Here is a 24,723-nt window from a genome sequence, read left to right as displayed (position 1 = left end):
TGTCAGCCGTAATTATTATAAGTTTCTCTTTCTCTCACGTTTCTGACGTGCACAAAAAAGGAAGGAAGTAGAAAACAATAGTAATAATAACAATAACAAAGAGGGTAGGAGGCGAGAAGAAGAAAAAAAGTGGACAAGAGACGAAGCTTGGCACGCGTTACGGTCCTCTTTGCTGATGTCGGACCTCTCTGCACGGCGTATTGACACTATTTTGCATGAGTTGCATGCAGCGTGCACCGAGCTCGTCTGGCATGTCAAGAATGCGACAATGCAAGTGTCGCACTCGACAACGACGCGCACGCTCATCAAATGAGCAACAACAGCAAAACAGAATCGATTGATGTCATTTTGGGTTTGCACAACAAGCTTCATAACATGCTAAGAGTAAGAGCAGTGAAGAGGAAATAAAACTATGTGATTACTCAGCGTTTCAAGATGGACGCACAAGAAGAAATGCATCCTCAGATGCGTTCTTGCCGTGCGTCGTCGTGCATGCCCACCATCTCGTACGAATGAGTGATGCCCCGTGCGGTTCTTCTTTCGGTTCGTCCCGGGACACGCAAACGTCGCTGAACACTCGCAAGCCCCGTGGTCAGCGATCGCAGAGTTCGCCTCGGCAGCGTTACCACGGCGATAAGCAGCAAAACCACGAGGCACAGAATACCTTGTTTCAAGTAGCCGCCCACAACCGGTCGCTTGCCTTCCAGCGAGATGACAAGCGGCTTGCTGACTCGCTGGCCATCACTCGTCACCGCAGCCAGCTCGACGACGTCATGCATGCGGACAGGACGGTTAGGCTCCATGCGTTGAAGCACATACGTCAACGACACACACCACAGCGAGGGAGAAGATGTTGTGCTCGTGCCGTGGCTTTCGCACACCGCTTCCCGTAGAGAAGAGCCAAGAGGTACGCAATGCTTCTCCGGTAATTGGACGACGCACCCTCGCCGCGGAGCGCGCGACAGCCTCACGCGCACATCACTCCCCTCGTCCCCTCGCTTTACAAAGCGTATCGTAATGTGGAAAGGCTGAATCGTCTGCTCAGCGTGGTAAAAGCCCCAGGGGCTGGGCACCCTTACATGCACAACCGCACTTGCGTTGACGGAGACAACGGGCCAGTGTGACGACGCCGCGTCTACCTGCGATGTCCACGTAACGTTGGCCTGCTCAGGCAACGCAGAGGCATATGGCTGAAGTTGCAGGGTTGCAAAAGCCAGTGGTGAGGCTGCGCGTGTTACCACTGTCCCCGCACGCTTTCCGCCGTCCCCGTTTGTTGAAGCCGCGACGACAGAGGTGTTGGCGTCATCGACTCTTACTGCGCGCACGAACAAGGTCGGCAGATCGCCGTCCGTCTCCAACACGACACAACCACGCGTCACACTTGGCCAAAATGCCCACGCACCAAACTTCCACGTGGGCACCAAACGCACAGTCGAGCGGGCGTACGATGCTCGCAATGGCCCCTCACCAACGCCCTCGCGCCGCAGTGGCACACATTCAAACACGCCGTCTGACATCCACGTCGTCGCATTGTCCGGTGCGCCGGTCAGCAGTCCCGTCTCAACATCCGCTCGCGCAGACATTTGAAGGACGCGGAAGACGCTCCCACTATTCATCGGCTTCTGCGGAATAATGGAGGAAAGCGACGGTGGTGCTGCCGCGGCGGGGCCCGCATCAGACGCCAGGGGCAGCAAAAAAGAAGGACGCAATGCGGTGTCTGGCCATCGGCGGATGTGCAGGACGAGCTCGTACAGCTGCACTGGATGCCGCACTGGCCACGTGGTGTAGCAAATCACCACCACCACTTCACCGACCTCCTCATCTTCCACCGTGACGGCATTACCAGCAGGAGACGACGACGACGCTGCTGTGGACGTTGACGACGGCGGCGTGTAGAAGACCCAGAAGGGCGAAAACCAATCCAGAAAGGAAGTGTCCGCCGGCCGGTCGGCCTCCAGAATCGCCCCGGCCGACAACGCGCCGCCGACGTGGGCGGAGCACTCCTGCAGACAACACACGCAGCCGGTCTCGGCGTCCAAGGGGGGGTGGGATGGCATGGCGTTGCAGTGGCCCAGCAGCGACTCGCTTTCGCTGCCGATGTTGTCGCACGAGGGCACACGCGAGACACTCCCACGTCGCGGGAGAGAAACAAATCGAATGGCGTGCGCTCCGTGTTCCACAGGTAGTGACGAAGGTGGCGCATGCTCATCTACTGTACGGGACGGGTCTGCGAGGGGCAGCTGGAGCGGGTTTGCGGTGTGCTGGTAAACAAATCGGTGGGCTCGGATAGGGGTCAATGTTCTTGTAGGTGCCCTCCATCCATCACGCCCTTCGCTTTCGAGAGGAGCGGGAGTGCGAGGCGGACAGGTAGGATGTGGCCCCGTCACAAAAATCAGAGACAATTTTCCGACAACAGCGAAGGCAAAGTGCAACTTCATGTCTACCGTATCCCTCACTGCCGTGGCGCTATTGGCCGTGGTGGCACACGGCGCTATCGACAGCCACGACGCTGGTGGGACGTAACGCAGTAGGGTGTGACGGACGTTCAGCTTCAATGCTCTTCGTTGCCCAGTGTCGGTAGCCCGCGGCTTTGTGGGTTCCAATGCATCCATTTCCTTGAAAGAGACGTAACTGCCGGGTAACAACCGCTGCCACTGCAGCCCGCGCCGCGCTTCGAACGAGGACGAAAAGGGTGCCGAAGCTGCACCGTACAGCTGTCCGGAAAGTCGATCAATCGCCCCGCCGTCAACTGTGACGGAATCAATAAAACTCCGCAAAAAGACGGGCACAACACTAAAGACATCCACGACAACAGGAACCTCGCTGGTCCTGTTGATGTGCACCACCTTTTCTGCGACGCCCGCGTAGCGGTCGATGAAGTTAAGTAGCTGTTCCGACAAAAACTGTACCTTGACGCGGGCGCCTCCAGAGATGTACTCACCCCTCATTTTGCTGTGAGCGCTAACAGTGAAAAAGTGGAGGTGACGTGCCTCGCCTAAGTAGGACTTCATCAGATCATCCAGCGCACTCGATTTCTCGGGAACACCTTCCAGCTCGTTGCGGTTGTGAGACACGCTGGCCGGTTCCGGTGTGGTTGTTGTATTGTTTCCTTTGAAGCCATAGGATAGCTTCATTTTACAAGTGTGCTCGTCGGGTGCGCACGGCACACAGTACGGGAAGGATGACACAGAAAGGTCGAGGTTTGGGATTGACGGCGGTGTCGCTAAGCACAAGTCCTTCATGTGAAACGCGCCGCCGCTCACGCCGGACTTCACCGCCGCTCGTGCGGAGACGTGGAGAGTTCGCTGTGCACTGCTGTGCGTATAAAAAATGTTCTCCGCCTCCACCGCGGTGCGAGGCGCGGCTGCCCACTCCACCCTCACCACCCCGACAGAGCTGAAGGCGGTGCTGCCGCGTTGGCGGGCGCGGAAGCCAACGGTGCAAATCGGGGGAAAGCCCTCGCTCGGAAGAGTGTCAGCGGATGTGTTCTGCGTTGCCGCCACCGTCGCGGCTGCGAGCCACCTCTGCATTTCAGCCATCACATCCAACTTGGTCAAGTCGACTCGAAAGCGAATTTGAGTGCTCGGAGAAAAGGCGAAGGGTAGGGACTCGATTTTCTGTAGCTGCACAGCGTCATCGCCCTCGCCACCGTCGTTGCGGTTTGCCGGCACCGGTGGGACGGTGTTGCCGCCTTCCACGGCGTACAACACACACGGTGACCAATCTGCCCTGTTGTCCACGCTCAACAACTCCATTACGTCTACTTCGTCCATCCCTGGCTCGACAGCGGCGCTGCGGATGGCCGTTTGCGACGGAGACGAAGAGGCAGCGGCGGGTCGCAGGGTATAGCGCACCACATCTCCCGCATGTGCCGTTTTCCAGTGCTGTCGCAGCTCCGACTGCGGCCGTATGGAAATGGGGAGCACGTCGGTCTGATCGACTCTCAGAGAAGAGAGAAGAGGGCCGCCTTCTTCGTCTGGGGTGGTGAGCCGCGGCTCTTCCGCCCCAGCGTCCGCTTCCTCGTCAGACCACTCCCAGCCGTCAATCGGCACCGTCGTCGGCAGCGGTGGCGGCTCCAGCGTCAAGGGCACGGTGGAGAAGAGAAGTTGAAACGGCTGCACGGGGTGGTCATGAGTGACGGGGGTCGGTGTGAAGCGCAGGGCAGCCGTGTCATTCACCACACCCCCCTCGCATCCTCCACCCTTCTCCTCTTTCGCCGGACCCGCTGGGTGTGGAGGCGCGGGACAATAGCTGATCGTACCGTCGCCGTAGTCGAGGGAGCTGCCACGTGTCATGACTTTCACGTTGCGGGTGCGGCGGGCGTCGGTGTGCGGCTGCGTATCGCCCGCGAGGTCGCCGCGCCAGAGCTGTCCGCGTGTCACTTCGTCATCGACGATGATGGTGCCGGTGTATCCAAGCCGTTTCACTAAGAGAACGTCGAGGTCAACCACGACGCAGTGGCTGCGCAGCACCGTGAAGCGCAGCGTGTTGGATTCATTGTATGTAATGACGTAAGGGTGGAAAGGCGATTACGCGAATGCGTGCCATGGAACTAGCGCCACGTCACCCGCTACTAGGAGAAGCAACACGCAATAACACGTAAATGCTGTCATTAATTGCTTTGCTTTCTTGACTGTTAGGGAGGAGGCGTAGAGGAGACAAACACCCGTAATCGCGCAGACTCGCATCCGTTGCATGCAAATGTGCTTTTACGCCTTGTTGCGGCTTCGTGTCCCCTTGAAAGGAATGAAAAGGTGGGGGAAAAAAGCTCCTAAATACCGTGCCACTAGGCAAGTGCAATAGTGCTCGCACTGCACATCAGCAGCTCTTCTGTTGTGAGGGATAAAGGCAAAGGATCAAGAGAGAGGGAAGGAGGAAAAGAAAAGGGGCGAGTGAAACGAACAAATAAAAAAAACTGCTGATATCGTTGCCGGTTTAACTGGAAAAAGTCTAATGTCCATACTCAGCGCAAAAGCGTCGCAGAGTTCTTTTTCGTAATGCCATCCGAAAAGACGGCGTGCAGGACATGCCAACTCGGCGCGTGGAACTAGCAGCGCTGAAGACCTCTAAGAGGTCCTCGATACGAAATGCGCTTTTTGATTGTGAGTAATAAAAGACCACTGAGAGGGCTCCATAGAGGATTATGCAGACGTTGCGAGTGATTGTTTTTGCCTTCTTTCATATTATAACCCTGGCAGAGAAATACGGCAGTTGTCGATCTTGCAGGCCGCTCGACGACGTATCGCCCGGCAACAACGCGTATTTCTGGCCACTCGTGAGTTTAGCGAGCGGGTCTTTTAGACGAAAAAGAAAAACTCTTTTGTTACGAAAGGGACGCACTGTCCACGGTTCGTCGCGGGCGCGGAAGCACGAGAGTTAGGCGACGGTTGCGTCGGCAGCAGCAGGGGCGGCAACGGTGCTGCGACCCGTGTCAGAGTCCACCTTAAGACTCGACTGCACGTACGCGACTTGTAACTCCAACATGTTGGACGGCCCGTAGAAGCGGCGCAGCAGCTCCACCGCCTTGGCCACGTTCGCCTCCTTATCCTCCGCTGTCTCGGCAAGGAAGGAGAGACGCGTGTACTCGTTGATCAGCTCCACGCGGTTGGCGGTCTTGTGGATTTCGATGTCAAGCCTTAGGGCCTCCTTCAGGTGCTCCACACACTTGTCGCGCTGATTCAAGTGGAAGTACGCCTGCGCCAGGGCGTCGTGGGTTTTGATCAACATCCACTGCGGCGGCTTTGGCGGCGGACAGATGTAGCGCATCACAATCTCGTAGCTCTGCAGCAGCACCGTGACGGCCGTCGCGTAGTCGCCCTCGCGTACCAGGCGGCGTCCCTTCTGATAGTAGTCGGAAGCCTGAATGTATTTTTCCTTTTCCGTCGTTAGCACCGGCTCGTCAACCTGGTTGCGGCACGACGGGCAGCCGCACAGAAACCCATAGCGGTCGCGCAGCGTCTGCAGTCGGTGGCGCATACTGTGGAAGGAGAAGCAGGTGATGCCGCCGTAGGCCACCGTGAGCTCTTCCCCTTCCATGATTGGCCGAATAGCACGCACCAGCAGCTTTGCGCACGAGCCCTGCGGGTTGCCCTCGAACGACACGTAGCAGTTTGGATCACAAGCATGGTTGAAGAGTGTGCCGACGGCGTACACGGCCTTGCCAAGATGCGCAGTGGACGTATTCGTCTGCAGCAACCCCGCACCGCTGTTGGCGCTCGAGGCAGTGGCGGACGTCTGCATCACACACGTGACGTCCACCGCGTTCAAAAGAATTTGCCGTTGCGCCTTACGCAGCTGCTCCGCCTCCGCCTCGGTGAGGGCGTCCGCGTATAGGGCGATCGCCGCGACGAGGGACTCGTAGCCGCCAACGGCTGCGTTGGGCTGCAGCTCACGCGTAAAGCTCCCTTCAAGAGAGTGAATGTGCGTGGCACCGAAATCGCTTCCGGTGACAGGGTCGAGCTCCACCGGCGAGGTCAGCTCCGACAGGGAGGGAAATTCACGCATGCCGAGGATCATGCGATAGGCCAGCAGCGCGTCGTTGGGGCAACATAGAAAAAAGGCGTGCTTGCTCTCGTGTTGGCCGTAGTGCTCCCATGCGGCCTTCGCACACGCCGCGCTGCAGAAGAAGCCGCGCGATTTGATTTTATGCTGGCGGTACTCCTCGCCATGATAGAGACAGGAGCTGTGTTGCAGGCAGTACGAGCACACGGACAGCAGCGTCTCCGTCCGCGCCACCAACGCGTACGGTGTCTCGTCCATCACCTCCCCCTCTGATAATCGGCTCGCGGCGGCCAGGGAGCGGCCTTTGGCGGACCTCTCCACCTGCACCGGCACCTTCACATGCGCACGCGGGGGCAGCGCCGCCGTCGCCATTCCACTTGCCGCCTCACCAAACACTTTTGACATCGTTGCCGAGGAATTGGCCGTCTCCTGCGACTCCTGCTTCGCCGCTTCGATATCCTTCTCACCCAGCTTTTCGAGGCCCAGCTCGACTAGAGACCGCCCTCGACGCGTCAGTGCCTTCCAGTAGGTGGGCTGGTACGTAAAGGCGCGATCGGCGTCAACGCAGGCGTCCGCGTAGCGATGCTGGTCAAAGAAGACGGTGCTGCGGTTGTTGAGCAGCACGGCGAGCGTGTCGGCGCTCTCCGCACAGAGAAGGCCGTTGGTGTAGGAGAAGACGGCCTGCTGATGCAGCCGCTTTTTGTACTCAGCGTTGCCTTTCTCCTTCCACTTTAGCGCTATTTGCTCATCCACGCCGGAGACGTGGCGGGCCGTTTCGAAAAGCCGATCCAACTGCTGGAAGACCTCCGGCTTCTTCTGCTTCAGCACCAACAGCAACTCGCCGATGGGCATCTCGCCGCCGTTGTCGGGGAACACCGGTTTGAGCGCCTCGAGAAACGGATGGAAATCACCTGAGTTCTGGTCCGTCATTGGCGGCTGCGCCTCTGCGCCATCGCCGTGGTTGTGGCCGCAGTTGCTGCTTTCGCAGGTGTGCACGGCACTGGACGACATGTGAACTCTGAAAGAAGAAGCGTCGGTCTAGAAGAAAGATGAACGAAACAAGAAGGGCAAAAATAAGAAGCCTACCCTATCGTAGATCCAAGTAAGCGCGTTCACGTGCGTATGCGGAAATAAGAAGTTCCAACGTATATCTTTCAGAAAATAAAAAAGAGAAAAACAAAAAAAGCGACCGTGTTAAATTCAAAACATAGTGAAGCAAAGAAAGAAGATGAGAAGGATAGAGAAGAGAGAAAAACTGCAGTCTTCCATCATCAGCGGGTGATCACATTGAGCGTCAACGCCGACTTATTCCATCCATCTGGGTGCGTGTTTTTCTCCTTTGCACCTTTTTTTGGAAAAAAGAGGAATCGACTGCTATTTCAAAGCCCTTCATAACGCGCTATTAAGGATGCGAGGCGTTGGCAGTGTCCTCATTCCCTTTCGTTTTAGAGCCCCTATTCTCTGTTTTGTCCGCCACAGAATAAAAAGGGCAAAATGACTGAGGGAAGAAACTATTATAGTAATTTGCGCTGCTTGAGTAGATGCATTATTCTTCTTTCTTTGTTGTTGCTCGTACTTCTCATCAACACGGGAGAGGAGGAGGAGAAAAGGAAAAGGATTAAACAAACTTGTGAAACTAATATTAGCGCTTTAACATTACCTTTTACATGGGCTCGGAGGCGCACACACACACACACACGCATCGCGGTTGGGGGAAACGAGAAAGGGGAAAAAACACGAGGAACCCAAGTACGCGAGAAAGAAAGCATGACAAATTCAAAATATATATATCAACACTCGAGCGGGCGTGCGAAGAAGGAACAATTTTGGAAAGAGGGAGAACAAAGGAGCAATGTTGAAACGAGGCTCAACTGATCGCCGCAGCGGCGCACGGACTTTTCGTAAAACAGGCTCAATTGCTCTTTCTTTTTGTGGGTCACCCAGGACACCAACAAGCACATTGGCAAATCGAAGCCAAATCTGGGACAGGGAACGACAAGAAAAAAGGGGGAGAAGGGAAGGTCTGAGTTTCAACGTTCTGCTTCTGTATGTGTTTCATTCATTCATTCCTCTTTCGACTGTTCACTTTCGTGTTGACTTTTTTTTCTTTCTCTATCTGCTGTTGTCGCTCCGGTTCTCGTTCCTCTACACCTTTCTCTTTCTTTCTTTAAAAACCGTCTCGAACTCTTTCCCGTATCTCTCGCGCTCGCTCTCTTGCGCGAAGAAAGCTTGCCAGAACAACTTCCGCTTGTATTGCGGAAACTGCTGAGGTGCGTTTGTTAGAATTATGGCAGACGAAGCTTGTGGAAGCCTACACAAACACACACACAAAAGGAAAAAAAAACATTAAGCGCCGCCGCACCGGTCTCGTACAGTTCTTTGTTATTTTTTCGCGTCCTTCTCGATCTTTCTAGTCAGCGATGGTGCCGAAGTAGCGGTCGCCGAAGTCACCGAGACCCGGCAGGATGTACATGTTCTCGTCCAGGTCGTCGTCAATGGCGGCCGTCACGATCTGGATCTTGGGAAAGCGGCCGAGGTATTTCTTGATGCCGGCCGGCGCAGCGACCAGATTCAGGAAAATGATGTTCTCCTCCGCCACGCCGTACTCGTGGATCAAAATCTCCGTCGCCTTGATGGCGCTGCCGCCGGTGGCACACATCGGGTCCAGCAGCAGCACGCGACGGTTCGCGACGTCCTTCGGCATCTTGCTGTAGCTGAAGCGGCTGTCCGGGCCTTTTTCGGCGCTCGTCTCATCACGCTGGACGAGGATTTTGCCAATGCGCACGCCGCGGCACATCTCACGCAGCACGCGCTCCATCGACTCCCCAGCGCGCATGATGGACACACCGATGATGCCGCGCTGGTCCGGCCGGACGCCCTTGTACACGGCTTTGGTGGGGGTCATCACGTTGCACGGCTCCACAGGGATCATGCACAGCGCCGCCTCGAGGATCAGGCGCATGATACGCTCCGAGTAGAAGACGAAGTCAGTGCGCTGTGTCTCGACGTTGCGGATGACGGTGAAGAGAAAGTGCAGCTGCGGCGTCTGCGGCAGGAGGTGCAGGTGACCGGGGTACATGTTCAAAATCTGCATGGTGCTCTCGTGCTCCACAGCGGTAGCACTGTGCATGTGCACGGCAGTAGTACCTTCGGCGTTGGACATGGCTGAAGTAAAGACGAAAGCTTGAAACTCGAATTCTCTTCTTTTCCTTTTCTGATACCTTTTCTATTTTTAGCTCGATATGTGATACTTTCACTCGTGTGTGTATGTGCTTGCGCGTGTTCGCTAATCTCAGCGAGTAGTAACCACAGCAGCAGCAGCGGCAGCGGCAAAGCCAACCCATTCAACGAGCGAACGGAGGCAGAGAGGGAGAGTTACATGTAGCGAGAGAAGAGAGAAAGAAAAATCAGAGACACAGAGTGAGCGAGTGCTCAGGCGAAAATGATTGGCACACACCCACACTTGAGCATCACACACAAGTAACTTAAGAAAACGGCAATGACGGCTAAGAAGCATTCCGTGGAAAGGCAAAGAGAAGTCAGGCACAGCAAACTGGTGCCGGCGGTGTGCAAGACACATCCACACGGGAAAAATGCGAGGCTTCCGTTTTAGGAGAAAAAAGAACGGGATGTCGCTGAAAGATTTTTGAGCTGGTTCTCTGGATACAGAAGTAGAACAGATAAAAACTCTCATTATACATAAATACAAAGAGGGTGAAGATAACGTAAATCATGGCACTGCCAGGCTACCGTTCACTAAAACAAACAGTGCAGAGCAAAGCACACACAGAAAGAAAACCTTGACGAACCGTGAAGACGATAAACCTATCGCTCACCCATCTACATGTACATCGCAAGAAGGAAAAAAAAGATGCTAATCAACGAAGAGTTTTTCAATCCTGTTTCATTTTGGGGTGGTGTCCCCCCTCCCCCAGAAAAAAAGGGTTCGCCGAGGTCTCCTCCGCCTATGCGGTGTTCACGCCTTTTTAAAACGTCCTTTCATGCTTACAAGCCGCCGAAAGTCGTCCAGGCAAATACGCCCATCGCCGTCAAAGTCAGCGGTGCCCACCAACAACGCCAGGTCCTTCTCGCTCAGCTCCCCGAATCCAATCTGTGCCATAATTCGTGACAACACCTCCTTATCGACATAATGCGTGTTGCGCGGGTCGTAGACGCGGAAGGCCTCGGCAACGGCGTCGAACCCACTCTCAATGCCGCCGCTGCTGCCGCCGTGACCGTGAAAGAGAGAGGCCGCCGCGGTGGCGTCGTAGGAGGCGCCTAAACCATTCGAGCCGACGTGGCGACGGGACCCGCCGCCGGAAGTCTGCCGGTGCATCCAGTCCGTCGTACCGCCGCCCCCTCCAAGGTTGCGCTGCAGTTGCTGAAAGGACTGAATGAGATCCCAGAGCTGATCCACGTCGAGTCCGGCACGGCTGCCGTACGGGCGCGAGCTAGGCGTGTTGTGCTCTGTTGCCAGCTCCGCAGGAGACAATGGCGTCTCCGCATGCCCACCACCACCGCCGGCGTTATTGCAGGCTCCGAAAGACTCGTTCGCCAATGTCTTCGGGGGCGGTGGACTGGCGCCAGCGTTGTGCGAATGCGCGCTGTCGCTCTTCACCTTGTCCGCCCCCACGAGAGGGGGGAAGGCCTGGGTAGAAGTGGACTGCTCCGCATTGCCGACCTGACCGCCGCCGCCGTTATTGCCGCTGGGGTCCTCGACCAGAAATTTGTACTCCTTACTCGTCATTTGTGGGTAAAAGGCGGAGAGACGTTGCTTCAGGTTTGCCATGGTCAGTAAGCCGCTGCCGTTGACGTCGAGAAATTCAAAGGCGGCTTCCACGTCGTCGCGGGTGAGGCCGAACGGCGGGATCGGCTCCAGCCGCTGCGGTGGGGTGGTGATGTGCGACAGCATGTCGCCGCCGTCGTGATCCGTCGACATAAAAGACGCGCTGGGACTGAGGGCGTTGCTGTACCGAGACTCCTTCTGCTCTTCACCGTCCTTACCCGGGGCGAAGAAGTGAACACTTCGAGGTGACTTCACGGCGTTGGCAGCGTTGGGGGTTTGCTGCGTCAGCGGGTCTGAGTCGTCCTCGTGGAGGGCAGCCTCGCCGGGTGGCGTGAGAGAGCCGGTCACTGACGATCGGGAAGGGGGGATGGCCAAGGAGGGTTTCATGGATCGGTGGGTGGGTGCGTAGGTCAGTGAGCGTGTTGAGCTGCTGCCAAAAGGGAAAGTACGACAGAATGTGGGTGTGTACGGACCTTTGAAATCAGAAGAAGAGAGGAGGGAGTGATGAAGAACGCAGAAGAAGATTTGACTGAGTAGTTGCTTTGCGGCGCCGTAAGAATGCTACACCAACGGGGAAGGTATTTAAAAAAAAAACCGCGGAAATAATAATAATAGTAACACCATTCCTCTCATGTTTGACGGAGAAGTCGCAGGGGCCTCCGTAGATTACGCCAATGGAGGAGCAGCGCGCTGAGAAAAATAAAGACAAACGTGCTCGGTGGTTCAAACGCTGAGAAGCTGTCGCTTGATTGACTGTGAACAGGTGTTGGGTGACAACGACGAGCGCATCTCGCATGTCGATCTTATTTTTTTTAATGTCTATCTTTTCTCTGTTTGTTGTTACTATATATAAGAGTTTTAGTGGTTCTCTTCGCCTAAGATGCAAACGAGGGGGAAAAAAACGCACCACAACGGGCCCCTTAGCAGAAGCCAGCGTGAACCGGTAAAGATCATATTAAAAGCGAAGGAAAGTTACATGAGAGAGCGTGAAGGATAACAAAAAAAACCTTACCGAACTTCGCACACCAAAAGAAACAAACGAAACAAACAGAAAAAACAACAAGGAAAAGAACAAAAGGTGTGCGGTTAAGTTAAACTGTGCGCGGTGAAGAAGTGATAGCCAGGGTTTTTGGTTGTGGGAGGGGCGGAGGGTGTTCTCCGGCGAGCCACACCCTACGCAGCTACAAACTAAATGTCGAGAAACCCTCGCGTCGTCAAGCGGCCGTCATCGCAGTCAATGAAAGACGCTTTTCCCCACTCAGAGGACGGAAGGAGGAAAAGAAAAACTCACGCCTTCAACTCCAACAACAACAGCCTTCTTTTGTACGGTATGGGAAACAGCAGTTTCAATCTGCCTTCATTTTTCTCGTGAGAGTTCTGTCGTACGTGGCCCCCGTGCATTCACCGTAGACTTCGCACACGCAAACAAAAACAAAAACAAATCGCTTGAATATTTCATACGTTCCACCGAACCACGGAATGCGAAAGCACTTCCACACACATACCAAGACCAAAACTCCCCTCCTCCCCTCTCTTTGCTCCTTTCATACATTTGCAAAGCCTCACTGCAGCCAAAGCGGCGACGGTGCAGCTACGCTTACGGCGCAACGCAAGGCAATCCCCGTCCCTTCTGAGAAACAGCGACAGCACCCACCTTTCCGTACGACATCCGCGTAGGAGCAGGGAGGCAGCAATATCACACACACACACACACACACACACACACACACACACACAAAGACCCTTGCTGTATTAAAAAAACCACCTGTGAAGAAAAGTAAGCGTGGCAACACTGCCAGTGAGGGGACTCAAACAGGGGGAAGAATACCGCGGAGGGCGCCAACAGATGAGCAAAAAAGGCTAGCGGGTTTCTTTCTTTTTGAGACACTCCGTCTTGTTCCTCTCTTTCAGACGAGAAAAGTGCAGCGGCAAGTGTGCAGTGCTCAGAACAACATTTATGTCGAGTGACCACTAATGGGAGTGGGGAACAAGCTTGAATTAGCAGAAGCAACACGAGGAAGAAAGCCCGACTTAAGAAAGGTAATAAAACCAGTAGTAGTAGTAGCGCAACCAGTACTTACGCGCACGGTTCGCTCTCGATGCTCCTGTGATGGATTTTCTTGCAATCAGCAACCCTTGAACGTAAAGCTTCGTGTCTTCTTTTCCCCCTCTTTCGCTCATCACAGACGAGACCCTCGAGAGGAAAAGAAAAAAAGAAATCGCAGCTGCACATCGCGCATGTTAGATCGTCTTCACCTCCGTGCCCCCTTGTTTGTGGTTCTTTTCACGTGTGTCCGTCAGCGGACGCTGCAACACAAAGAAGGCGCAGCGGTACACCAGCTGCTTCATGCTCCGCTGGTTGTTTGTGTAGGTCGTATCAATGAACGTCGGCGGCCCGTTCAGCACAAATCCAATACGCTGCGCCACCGTCAGCACCTCTCCTAGTGACAGCTCAATCGACATATCATCCGCGCTATCCGCGAAGTGGTACAGCAGCGGTCCTACGTTCACCCAATAGCCGCCAGGCACGAGCAGGTTATAAATGATCTCGAGATACTCGATAATGTTGTGTGCCGTGTCGATGAAGAAGCAGGTGGCAACGACTGACCATGTCTTTTGCTGATGCGGCTTCGCGTACACCTCCGTGAAGTCGCCTGCCACCATGGAGAGCTGCCCAAAGCTGAGGCCCTCGTCCCGCAGTGCGTCGATCGCCTCAGAGGCGCACAGGTCGGGTATTTGCACCTCGGCAAACTGGTCGGCGCGGTTGACCAAGTTGCACGTGCTGTCGCTGTAGGGGTAGATGCGGTGCTGGCACGACTCGAACACGTGGTTTTGGATGTAGTGCCCGGCGATAAGCATGTGGTAGCTAAACTCATTCGCCTGGGCAAAAAAGCCGCGCAGGGCGAGCTCGACGGAGAGGCGGCACAGACCCGCGCCGGGGATCAGCACCCGCACGTTTTCGCGCTCGCTGCGACTCGGGAAGCAGCGCTCCAGCGTGTCGAGGATCGGCTTGTACACACAGTCTCGCTCCGCCACCCCCTCGGCGGACCAGTCGCGGACAAACTGCCGCAGCGTAGAGAAGACCTTGTCCATGTCGAGCGGAGTCGGCGGGGGCACTTCCTCCATTCGCACCGTCGTCCCCTCCGGCCAGTAGCTGTCGAAGAGCTCCTCGCTCGCTTCGCAGATGGCGTCGAAGAAGGTGCTGTTTACCTCAATGCACTCCAGATACTTGTCGAGGATTTTGTCTAAGTCAATGCACAAGAGATCGCGGTGCTGATCCTGCAGCTTGCGGAAGTTAGTACGGCGCATCTCGCGAGCCGCCATGGCCTGGCGCTTGTAGTGGTGAAAGGCGCGCACGGTGCGGAGGAAGCTGATGTGGTCCTCAATCATGTCGGGATCGATCACCGCGCCCGGTGCCGGCGCGTGTGGCTGGTAGAGCGGCATGGGATGGCCGCCGAGGGCGCTGTCCATCGAGTACGGCGGCGGTGGCACGCCCTGATGTTTATCACCCGGTGCCTCGCTGGACTTTCCAGCCACCGGTGAGGAGCGCTGGGGAGCCGCACCTGAGTTGCAGTTTGCGTTTTCTGCTGCGCTGGCTGCTGCTGACATCGCGAAGTCGTTAGGGTGCTATTCTTCCTTACTACCGTTGGGTTTTTTTTTTTAATAAGGTTTTTGATTGCTTTCCTCCGTTCTATTCGCCACGGAAAGCATCATATGTGTGTATTGAGGCGTTCCGATCGAAAGAAAGGAAAGGCAGGCGGGAGATGGAGCAGACAGACGCGATACGTCGAAAAGAACAACAGAACTTGACTTAAATATATACATGTATGTTGGTAACGTTTGACTTCTTCCGCATAACGGAATGGGGGGGATAAAAGGTGTGCCTGAGTGCAGAAGAAAAAAATCCTGAAAGTTTTGCTGTTGCTCGTCCGTTAAATCAAGCGTTGCGCCACAGGTCCTGGCCACAACCGCACCGCTTTAACTCTCCCTCTTTCCTTAGAATAATAAAGCCGTTGGGGAATCGAAAAAAAGGAGCCACGGAGGGAAGCCTTCTAGTTTATTTGTTTTCTTTTCCTCGCTGTCTCACAGCACTCGTAAGGCATGCAGGTGGAGATAGTCCGTTAAGTCACGCTCCAACTTGTAGCGCACGATGTGCACCTTCTCTTGCAGGCCCACCAGCTCAGCGCGGGCTTCCTCCTGTGCCTGCACCCACGCACCAAGCTCCGACTGAAAGTGGGGGGAGCACTGCTCCGCGCGATACCACACCTTGAGCTCCTGTATTGTGTCACGGTAGTCCCTCAAGCGTCTCTCCACCGCTGCCTCCGCGGTGGCGAGGGCGTCGTACTGGCCGCGCAGCACCGCCACGTCTTCTGCATTAGCAATCGGCAAAACGGACAGTGTTGTGGCTGAGTCTACTGATGTTGAGGCCGCCGCCACCGACGCAGAACTGGAAGATGGTGTCTGCTGCGCTAGTGTGGTGGCGGCTTGCAGGCACTCTCGCACCTTCGTCGCCTCTGCTCCGTCGCGCCACGCGTGCAGATCGCCACGCTCCAGCGATTGAGGATACTCGTGCAGCGACTGGAAGGTTTTCTGGGTAGTGTGCTGCCGCGGCGGCACAGATGCATGAGAGTCATCGCTTGAAGGTCTGGATGAGGCCGACGGCCCGACCGTCGCCGGCGCTCCCCTTTCGTCGTTGTCGGAGCTGTCGCGCGAGCCACTGTCGGAGCCGCTGGACGAATGAGAGCGCCGTCGCTTGCGCTGCTCTCCACTGCCGTCCTGCGCCGTCAGTTTTGGGTGCCGCTTGCGAGTTTCCAGCACCACCTCCCGATCGACGTAGCGCTCCATCGCGTCCAGAAGGGCAGCGGACGTGGGCCAGTGAAGTGCGAGGGCCGGGTACGCACGGTTGACGGCCTTGTGCCGCAGCTCACCGTCCGCGAAGCCATCAAGATTCATCAGGAGATACGCCTCGCTTTTCAGCTCACGCTGGTTCGGATGGCGTGGGTGCGGGGTGGTGAGCAGCTCCACTGCAGTGGCGACGTCCGCGTCAGTGTAGCGCAGCACCGACGACGATGACGAGGGGTCGTGCACTTCACACAGCGAACTGGCCGCCCCATCAGGCGACCGCGTGCACACCTTACGCACCACAAGCGGCGTGGTCATCCGCTGCGGGGCGAGCACCTGTACGAGCAGACGGAGAAGCGCGCCGTGCTGATTTTTGAGATCATCAAGAGAGTGACCGTGTAAAGAAGAGACGGCGCCGTTTGTGATGGGCGGAGGCGGCGCATGAGGCGGCCTGGGAAGTTCTACCGCAGGAGTTGCGGACGCCGGGCTCGGGTTGTTGCCCGCTGCTGTCAAAGCTGAGGAGGTGGATGACGCGTCGTCGTTAATGTCCGTTACTCCCTGCTTCGTCGACTCTTTTCCCTCTCGCTGGAGTTCCGTAGATAGCGTGGTGGCATCAACTACGTCAGCGGCAGCGGCAGCAATCGGGACACGCGCCACGAGGGGCGGCGGTGGTGGCTTCATCATGGCCGTCTCCCTCCACGTGTCCTGCTGCATAACGTGTTTGGGACCTGTGAGAGGCCCTACACCTGAAGCTGCCGCTGCGGCGGATGCGGCACTAGCCCCACTCGTCGTGTCGGGTGGTTGCACCCCATTTGAAAGGTCCACGTCAACACTCCACGATTCAGTCTCTTCAGATGCAAGAGAGCTGTTGTTGCGGTCGCGGTTGCTGCTCAGCTCCACAGTCCAACGGCGCTGGGTCGCCGCATCCTCAAAGACGGCGTACCTCAGCGCTTTTTTTGCGCCCGGGAGGGTAGAATCGACTGCGTTACTGCCCATTGACGTTCCTGCACTCCCAACATCGGCCGGTGGCAGCTCAGCGGAGAGGTAGGCAATGACACTGTGCGACGCTTGAGAGACGACTGCTATCAGCGAAGGTGGCAGCGTGCCCACCACACATGGAGAGGCCAACGTGGATGACGAAATCAGAGGGTTCATTGCGGTTTTCAATTTCATATCGAAATTATTTTCTCTACATGTATATTTACGATGACAAAGTAGGGATGCGGCAATAGCGTCTCTCTTTATCTTCTCTCCACGGTAACTGGCCGGGGGTGTAGATTGAAGAAAGCAGGTCAGAATACCTTTTCAGAGATGGGATGTGAAGTGAACACACACGGCAAAGTGACGAAGACGTGAACGCTACAGGCCAGTTGGAATTTCTTTTATGAGAGCACAAAAATTGATTTTGTTTGTTCTTGCGCGCTTTACACGGACGCTTTAGTGCCTGCCGACTCGTTTAGATCCGCGTCGACACGCAGGATGCGAGTGCAGACGATAGGGTATTTTGGAAAGCCCTCGCGATGGAAGAGTCGACCGGATCGCATGCGAAGAAGAACAATAAAAAGAGCATAACAAGGCTGCTCTTTTCCCGAAGTAGATGCATTGTGCTTTCATTTCGCGCGGAGTGCTGTTTGGTGCACAAAGGAGGAGCGGTAAGACAACGCAAGAAGAAAGAGAGGAAATAAAAACGAAGCAAGGACTGCTTGCGATCGTGCGCTGTTCCTCGCTTTACAGCTACGATCAAGCAAAAGCACCGTTTCTGTAAAGCATCATCGTGTTTATCGCCGCCGCGCCCGCTCGGCCACCAGCCGGGCCGCTTCCACCCGCCGGTCCGCTGCCACCTTCTCACGCGCCGCTCGCTCGGCCTCCATGCGGGCCGTCTCCGCCGCCTTGGTCTTCTTGCGCTCCTCCACCACGCGACGGTGCTCTGCGGCCCGCTCCGCCTCTCGCTGCGCTTCGCGCCGGCGCTCCTCCTCTTCCTCGAGGCGGCGCCGCGCGGCGGCCACCTTGCGTCGCTCCTCGCGCACCGCTTCCATGCGCTGAATCTGCGCCGCCGTGATGCCGCACGGCGACACCACCGTCAACACCTTTGGCGTGTCGGGTGGCACCGCGGCCAGGCCATCGTCATAGTCGCCCCCTTCCTTCTTCGCCTTCTTTTGGGTCGACTTGGCCGTCCCCGCAGCGGCGCTGAGCCCTTTGCGTTTCTCGGCCTCCGGCAACGCCGCCGGTGCTGCAGGCGAGATGGCCGGCACGAGCACCGTTTCTGCCGTCCGCACATCGTCAGCGGCCACACACGTCATTGCCACCTCGTACGATCCGCCAAGCACGCCTGGCAGTTCCTCTGCCTCATCCAGCACCACAGCTGCAGCAGCAGCGCTTCCCTTCTTGTCCTTCGCTGTGGCTGCCCGCTTCGGCGCGCCTTTCTTCTTTTCGAGCGGCGCCGCCGGCGTCCACACGGCGAAGGGAATCGAGTTTGACACGAGCAGCGGCAGAGGGTTGCCCATGCGCTCCTGGTAGTGCGTGCAGAGAGTGCCGGCCAGCTCCGTCTTGAAGGGAGTCAGCAGCACCACGTCCGCCACCGCCTCGAGCGGTTCGCCAGCAACGCAGGCGGGACAGACGTGCACGGGCGTTGCGAGACCGTTGATGGTGGGCAGCGGCCGATCGTGGACGAGGCAATGGCGCACGCAGCACAGCCGTCCGCAGCTGGGGCAGTTGGCGCGGCGCATCGCCGGCGTCGCCTGACGCCCGCACGCCTCGCACCGCGTCGGTCCTGCTTTCGTTCGCACCGTATTCAAGACGGGTCGATACGGGGCGAGGACCGGCAGTGTTCGCAGCACCAGCACAGTGTCAGCCATGGCGCTGATGGCGACCTGCGTGAGCAGACGCAGATCAATGCGCTTCTGCAGTGTGAAGCAGGGCTCCAGCGTGACCTCCCCATCCATGCCGTGGGCAGCCACTGTCTTCGCCTTTGCGTCCTTTCCTTTCTTCTTGTGGTTCAAAGCGCCATCCGCCTCGTCCGCCGTCTTCGGCCTCTCACGCACCATGTACAGCACGTCGTGGTTCGTCAGAAAGAGAAACTCCTTCACCGTCTTCGCCGTCGCCCAGTTCACCACGCGCTCCACCACACACGAAAACACCACCCGCGGCGGATCCAACTCGCGCGGCCGCTCCCACACCGTCGCCCGCGTGAGCGCGTTCACAAAAAATCGCTTTCGCTGCTGCCCCACCTCGCCCGTGGAGCTCCAGAAGGCGCGCCACGCCCGTGCGATGGGGTCGAATTGAAACATCGCCTCCGTCGCGGCGGCGAGGCGACTGGAGAGAGCACGCGGAACGGCGCCGCCGGCTGCACCGAGCGAGGTCTGCGGTCCCGCAGCGGCCACGACGGAATCCACATCCACGTAGAGTCCTTCGTAAGCGCGAAACACGCTGTCGGCGCGGCGCATCTTGCCGCGGCGCTGGTACGTGCGGTCGATCTTCGCCTTTAACCGCAGCAGCCGCTTCCGCTGCACGTAGCTCCGCCACGCGCGTTGGACGGTGACAGCGAGGGCGTGAAAGGCGGCCTCGCGGCTCTGCTCCAGCGCCAGCACGTGCTCCGGTTGCCGAATGAACACCTTACTCGTGCCAATGGCATACGACTGCGGCGGCACCACCCCTTGCTCGTTTTGCAGGTAGGACAAGATCGTCTCGCACGCCGCCTTGTCGGTGCCGCGAAACGGACGGGGGTAGGTGCTGGGACAGGTGTACTTGAACCGCTTCAGGAACCGGTCGAAGTACTGCCGATAGCTGTACCCCGCGCGTCGCACCCGCACGTTCTCCAGCAGCCCGAGGTACTTCACCTGGTGCAGCACGCGGGCCTCGTCAAAAAAGTTGCCGCGCTTTACGTCGTTCGACTTGATGGTGCGGACGTAGTGTGGGGTGCACTGCTTCAGCGTGCGCACGAGGTCGGCCGCTTGCTGACGGATTTTGAAGCCGGCCGTGGTGGAGGCCCGTCGCGTGGTGGCACCGGCACCGCTACCACCTGCACCCGCGCCGGTGGGGGACGCGGCCGCCAGCCCATCCGCCAGCACCTCCGTCAAAATTTCCAGCACGAAGCTGTTCTTGCACTGCGAGAGCACGTCCACCACATCGACACCCAGCCGGTCCTTGTTGCGGCCAATAAAGCCGTCCGTGCTGTACTCGACATCGCCGGCGTAGTGCTTGATGATGAAGCCGCGCTCGCTGCGCACAAAGTTGGGGTGGGAGTGGTAGGTCATGTCGAGCTTGTCCAGCAGCTTTCGATCCGCCACGGACTCCTCTTCCTTGGCCATGGTAATGCACACGTCGTCCATGATGGCGAACAGGCCGGGCGGGCGGTTGCTCTCGATGAGGTCGCACACGATCTGATTGTCGAAGTACTTGATGGCCTCCCACGGAATGTTCTCCCGCACGTACTCCTCCTGTTCCACGCGCAGGGTCAGCTCAATAAAGATCTGCTGCAGCTTCTCGTTCACGTAGTTGATGCAGAACTGCTCAAAGCCGTTCTTAGCGAAGATCTCAAAGCCGTAGATGTCCAGCACGCCCAGCATCAGCGCGTGCGAGGCGTCGCCAAAGGCGATGTTGACGGAGCTGACGATGAACTCAAAAACACCCTCATAGAGGGCCTTGGCAATGGCATCGCGCATGTTGCGGCACTGCTGTGCATCGAGCGGCGAGAAGACAACCTCCGTCGCACCCATCTGCAGCTTGCGCCACGTGAGAGCCTTCAGCAGCGCCTTTGCGTCCACGCCGAGGTGTTGCGCGATAAAATCGAGCACCTCGGGATTCGCCAAGGTGCAGGGCCGCTGCCCTGCTGCCAACTCACCACCCTCCTCCGGCGCGATGAACTCCAACTCACCGAAGTGCAGGACGAGGCACAGTACCTTCACAACGGCTGTTTGATCGTCCTTCGTCATGCCCATCTCCGCCATCGCGAGAAGGGTCTCCTGCCAGCCCCGCGCATCGTTGATGCCGGTGCGGGGCGTGAAGTCGTCGGCGTGCCGGCCAGGGGCGGTGACGGGACGCAGGTACCTCCACGGGTACACGTTCGTCACCTCGCCCAGCCGTATGTAGCCGACGCTGTCCGAGAGACCCTGCATGTGCATATCGCTGAACAACTCGGCCCAGTCGATAGAATCGTCGCCGTCCAGGTCAGACGCCCCTTCGTCCTTCGCTTCCTTCGTTCTTCCCTTGGCGGTGGGCGCCCTGGAGGAGGAGGCTGCAGGGCCTGCGAGTGCCTCCGCGGCGCCGACGCAGAGCTGGTAAAGAACGTGGAAGTTGCACTCCCCTTCCTGCTGGCTCGAAACGCGCGACTTCTCCAGCAAGAAGTGGGTCAGGTGGCCCCCGATCGGGCCGCCGCGGATGTCGAAGTAGATTTCCAAAAACTTCCCAAACCGCGAGCTGTTGTCATTGCGCAGCGTCTTGGCATTGCCAAACGCCTCCAGCAGCGGATTCGATTCGAGAATGATGCGTTTGATTTTCTGCATGTCGCGCGTGTTGCCCGACACGGCGGAGATGTACTGCATAATCTGCTTCGACGCCTCCGTCTTGCCCGCGCCCGACTCGCCAGAAATGATGATGCACTGGTTCTCCTCCTCGGACACCATGCTGCGGTAGGTCTCCTCGGCCAGGGCGAAGATGTGCGGTCCACCGAGGGCGGCGTCGCCTGGCTCCTGCCCTTCCAGCAGCGCATCGCCTACGTCACCCCGCCGGCCGCTGTGGCGATAGAACTCCATGTGGGCCTCATTGTACAAGCCGGGAATCTGCTTAAAAGGATTCACCACAAGGAGGACGGAGCCGATGTTGGTGTAGATCAGGTCTGCCTTGTGTCGCACGGCAAGGTCGTCCGTGATGGCCTTCTCGGTTATCTGCGGAAGCAGGACGAGGTCCTCCACGCCGACGGTCTCCCGCTGCTTATACTCCGACGCCATTACAATATCCAGAAGTGAAGGACAATTTCGTTTAAGGGAAAAAAAAGAGCGCAAGCCAGAATAATAGTAGAAATATATATATTAACGCAACGAATAAGGGGAGATAAACCTCCCCACTGCTCTTCGAAAATGCCAGTTGTGGCCCGGTGAGAAACGACCCGGCCCGCCGCCGCAGGTTTGATGCCAGGTTACGTACGACAGCGACGAGCGCGTCTGTACTTCGATTTCCTTTTTTTGTTGTTGTTTTCTACCTATGAGAGAGAGAAGCTACTGAAGAGAAATTTAAAAAAAGGAAGAGGATTGTCCACAGTGGTGGGAGTTCAAGATGCACACGAGCCTATTGTAGCCGTCGAAGCCGCATCTTATTCAAAATGCACGACGCACTGGGGAAGTGCCTGTTAAATGCATGAGGGGGCATCCTCTGCTCAGCACTCTCCGGCTCCATTCAGAAATTCTCCTCGGAGAGGAGTTTTCCCTCCATATCTGATGACTCATGACGCGAGGATTGCACGCTGAGGAAAGCAAATGCATTGATTGTTTCTTACTGCAATTATTACATTCTTTATTATTTTTTTCCTAATTGACTCATCTTGTAGGACGAAATAACAGGAGAAAACAAGAGAGAAAAATATCTTTCAAACCTTATCAATATTTGAAAACTAAAATTTCAAAAACAAAATACACTTTTTAACGCATCACCTCCACTGACGATGCAAGTTTGTGGATATAAAGTGTTGAGCACTCCGCTCAGCTTCACGTTTCTATATATATATATAGCGGAGGGAAGCTCTGATGCGTGACGTATGGGCCAATTATACAGAAACAAACAAAACAGGAGAAACGCATGCACTTCGATTTGGTGATCAGGCAGGGAAAATGCAAAGGAGCGGAGGATAACGAGCAGACGCTGCGATGAGCGACACGATGCCGCCAGTCAGGTTCACGGCCTTCTTGCGGTCGAGACGGAGAAGGCGGCCTCTTCTGTGTTGTTGCTGTATCCCCTCTTCCGTTGTGTTAACGGTTTTCCAGCACTCCCCGTCCCTTCTCCACGTTGACAGCACATCTTTTCTCGCCGTCTTTCGGAAACGCATTTCTCACATTCAACTGCCATAAAGCTGAAACGAATTAAAAAAAAGAGCGGCGGAGTAGGAGGAGCCCACACATCTGCGCATAGGGCCGTTCCCACACCTGCACTCCCGCGCATGGAGCACCAAGCGTGTTTCTTTCGTGTTTGCCTGTCTGCTTCCTGACAGTGAGAAGTATGAAAAGTCCGCTTGGACTTCTTTGTGTGCACGGCGAGAACTGCACAGTAGCAGTAACGAAAAAGACAGCAAGGGAACAGCGCGTGCAACGCAAATTAGACCACATCGAATCGCTGAAGGATGCATTGCAGTTCTTATCGTGTGGCTTTTGCGGAAAAAAAAAAGTGCAGAGTAGCAACGAGGAAGAAAAGAAAACCACGCTACTATCGACACAGGTTTGAATTTTCTATTCATTCACTATGTATATGTGTGTTCAACCCTTCGCTTACGCTGCGCGGTTTCACCCCGCATCGCATATACACTGGCTCCACCGCAATGTGCAGCTCACTGCAAGAGACAGTTAAGTACTTGTATTTTTTTAAAAAGCTATGCCTTATAATACAACATTTACATGCAAACACGCGCACACACACACACAAACAACAACAGAGGTCTTATCGCGACGTCTGCCGTTGTGAGCGTGTCCACGCACGCCTTTCATCCGTTTGCGTAGCGGAATAATCGGAGAAGGAAAGGAAAAGAAATAATCACTTCAATGGCAGAGAGGCACCAGTGAAAGAGACAAGGAGGTAAGAAGAACACAAACACAGGCCTTTCAATTGTTTAAGAAAAAGAAAAGAGGAGAAAAAAAAAACTCAAAGGAGTTAAAGGGAAGATGTAAAACGAGAACAACAAAAACCCTCATTCGATGCTACATCGTGCCGGAAAAGTTGTCATGGAAGCACAGAAAGAAAGATAAAACGAAACAAAACGGAGTAGAGAAAACAAAACTTCAGATGACCCAGTTGAGGGAGAGGGGAATTCGTTGCCGTGTACACACACAAAAATAGCTGAAGAAAGCCATGCGTTCCATACCACGCGGTGGACGAGAGCAAAAACAAACGGAAAGAGCCAGATAAGTTGAACTTCTAGCGCGCAGCTTATTTGCTGCAAACCGTTTTTGTATTATTTATTTTTTTTTTTTCGTTCTCTCCTGCTTCATTCACAACTCTCCTTACGTACCGTATTTAACAGCTTTAAAAAGAAACAGAAGAAGCATTTCTTTCCTACAATACCAGGGGACGGTTACGTGAACAAGAGCCTGGGGAAGGGTAAGTGTTACGTGAAAGGGGAGAAGAAAAAAAAACAAATAGAACCATCGATCAACGCAACGAAGGCAAATCATCTGTCGATCCAGTTTCGCTACATCATTGAATGCTTCTTTTTGTTTTTCAGGCGTTTCTCCCTTATTTGCTGTTTACCAGTGTGACTACAAATGTGTGCGCCTCGCCATCTCACACATATTGTGAGCTCAAGAAGAAGCCCATCAAGGCTCCACAGGTTTTCTTTGGGTGCACGAAACGGCAGTGAAAAGCCAAAGTTCTTGGTTTAATAAAAGTCTGCACAA

At 56.0% G+C, this 24,723-nt stretch overlaps 8 protein-coding genes across 15 annotated transcripts in view; all 8 read right to left on the bottom strand.

Moving 5' to 3' along the window:
- ABB37_03291 (putative mitochondrial Mitochondrial ATP-dependent zinc metallopeptidase) overlaps positions 1-44 on the bottom strand; it is a gene marked incomplete at its 3' end in the record, with an annotated part of 2,573 nt that extends 2,529 nt beyond the window's left edge. Inside the window, exon 1 of the mRNA XM_015800594.1 lies at positions 1-44. This exon is cut by the window's left edge and continues 2,529 nt beyond it.
- Positions 45-461: 417 nt separating this feature from the next.
- ABB37_03290 (hypothetical protein) lies at positions 462-4,832 on the bottom strand (the record flags this gene model as incomplete). The annotated part of the gene is made up of 1 exon (XM_015800593.1): positions 462-4,832. The coding sequence occupies exon 1, from the start codon at positions 4,293-4,295 to the stop codon at positions 462-464; it is 3,834 nt and encodes a 1,277-aa protein (XP_015660600.1). The 5' UTR covers positions 4,296-4,832.
- Positions 4,833-5,376: 544 nt separating this feature from the next.
- Positions 5,377-7,654, bottom strand: ABB37_03289 (hypothetical protein; the record flags this gene model as incomplete). Its single annotated transcript, XM_015800592.1, has 1 exon — positions 5,377-7,654. The coding sequence occupies exon 1, from the start codon at positions 7,510-7,512 to the stop codon at positions 5,377-5,379; it is 2,136 nt and encodes a 711-aa protein (XP_015660599.1). The 5' UTR covers positions 7,513-7,654.
- A 1,257-nt stretch (positions 7,655-8,911) lies between these two features.
- On the bottom strand, positions 8,912-9,794 carry ABB37_03288 (putative uracil phosphoribosyltransferase; the record flags this gene model as incomplete). Of its 4 annotated transcripts, none has more annotated exons than XM_015800588.1 (1): positions 8,912-9,794. In XM_015800588.1, exon 1 carries the CDS (start codon positions 9,662-9,664, stop codon positions 8,912-8,914), a length of 753 nt encoding a protein of 250 aa, XP_015660595.1. In that variant the 5' UTR covers positions 9,665-9,794. The 4 variants fall into 4 exon arrangements, with proteins under 4 accessions (XP_015660595.1, XP_015660596.1, XP_015660597.1 ...); XM_015800589.1 differs by having other exon boundaries at positions 8,912-9,789; XM_015800590.1 differs by having other exon boundaries at positions 8,912-9,775.
- A 683-nt stretch (positions 9,795-10,477) lies between these two features.
- On the bottom strand, positions 10,478-11,762 carry ABB37_03287 (hypothetical protein; the record flags this gene model as incomplete). The annotated part of the gene is made up of 1 exon (XM_015800587.1): positions 10,478-11,762. Exon 1 carries the CDS (start codon positions 11,672-11,674, stop codon positions 10,478-10,480), a length of 1,197 nt encoding a protein of 398 aa, XP_015660594.1. The 5' UTR covers positions 11,675-11,762.
- Positions 11,763-13,528: 1,766 nt separating this feature from the next.
- On the bottom strand, positions 13,529-14,980 carry ABB37_03286 (hypothetical protein; the record flags this gene model as incomplete). Of its 2 annotated transcripts, none has more annotated exons than XM_015800585.1 (1): positions 13,529-14,980. In XM_015800585.1, the coding sequence occupies exon 1, from the start codon at positions 14,894-14,896 to the stop codon at positions 13,529-13,531; it is 1,368 nt and encodes a 455-aa protein (XP_015660592.1). In that variant the 5' UTR covers positions 14,897-14,980. The 2 variants fall into 2 exon arrangements, with proteins under 2 accessions (XP_015660592.1, XP_015660593.1); XM_015800586.1 differs by having other exon boundaries at positions 13,529-14,968.
- Positions 14,981-15,370: 390 nt separating this feature from the next.
- Positions 15,371-17,432, bottom strand: ABB37_03285 (hypothetical protein; the record flags this gene model as incomplete). Of its 2 annotated transcripts, none has more annotated exons than XM_015800583.1 (1): positions 15,371-17,432. In XM_015800583.1, the coding sequence occupies exon 1, from the start codon at positions 17,300-17,302 to the stop codon at positions 15,371-15,373; it is 1,932 nt and encodes a 643-aa protein (XP_015660590.1). In that variant the 5' UTR covers positions 17,303-17,432. The 2 variants fall into 2 exon arrangements, with proteins under 2 accessions (XP_015660590.1, XP_015660591.1); XM_015800584.1 differs by having other exon boundaries at positions 15,371-17,392.
- Positions 17,433-17,907: 475 nt separating this feature from the next.
- Positions 17,908-23,483, bottom strand: ABB37_03284 (putative myosin IB heavy chain; the record flags this gene model as incomplete). Of its 3 annotated transcripts, none has more annotated exons than XM_015800580.1 (1): positions 17,908-23,483. In XM_015800580.1, exon 1 carries the CDS (start codon positions 22,072-22,074, stop codon positions 17,908-17,910), a length of 4,167 nt encoding a protein of 1,388 aa, XP_015660587.1. In that variant the 5' UTR covers positions 22,075-23,483. The 3 variants fall into 3 exon arrangements, with proteins under 3 accessions (XP_015660587.1, XP_015660588.1, XP_015660589.1); XM_015800581.1 differs by having other exon boundaries at positions 17,908-23,378; XM_015800582.1 differs by having other exon boundaries at positions 17,908-22,346.
- Positions 23,484-24,723: the final 1,240 nt, after the last annotated feature.

Source organism: Leptomonas pyrrhocoris (genome assembly GCF_001293395.1).
Source record: "Leptomonas pyrrhocoris isolate H10 chromosome Unknown, whole genome shotgun sequence".
NCBI classification, from domain to species: Eukaryota; Euglenozoa; class Kinetoplastea; order Trypanosomatida; family Trypanosomatidae; genus Leptomonas; species Leptomonas pyrrhocoris.
Note: the sequence above shows the minus strand (reverse complement) of the source record. Positions and strands in the feature narration are given on the sequence as shown.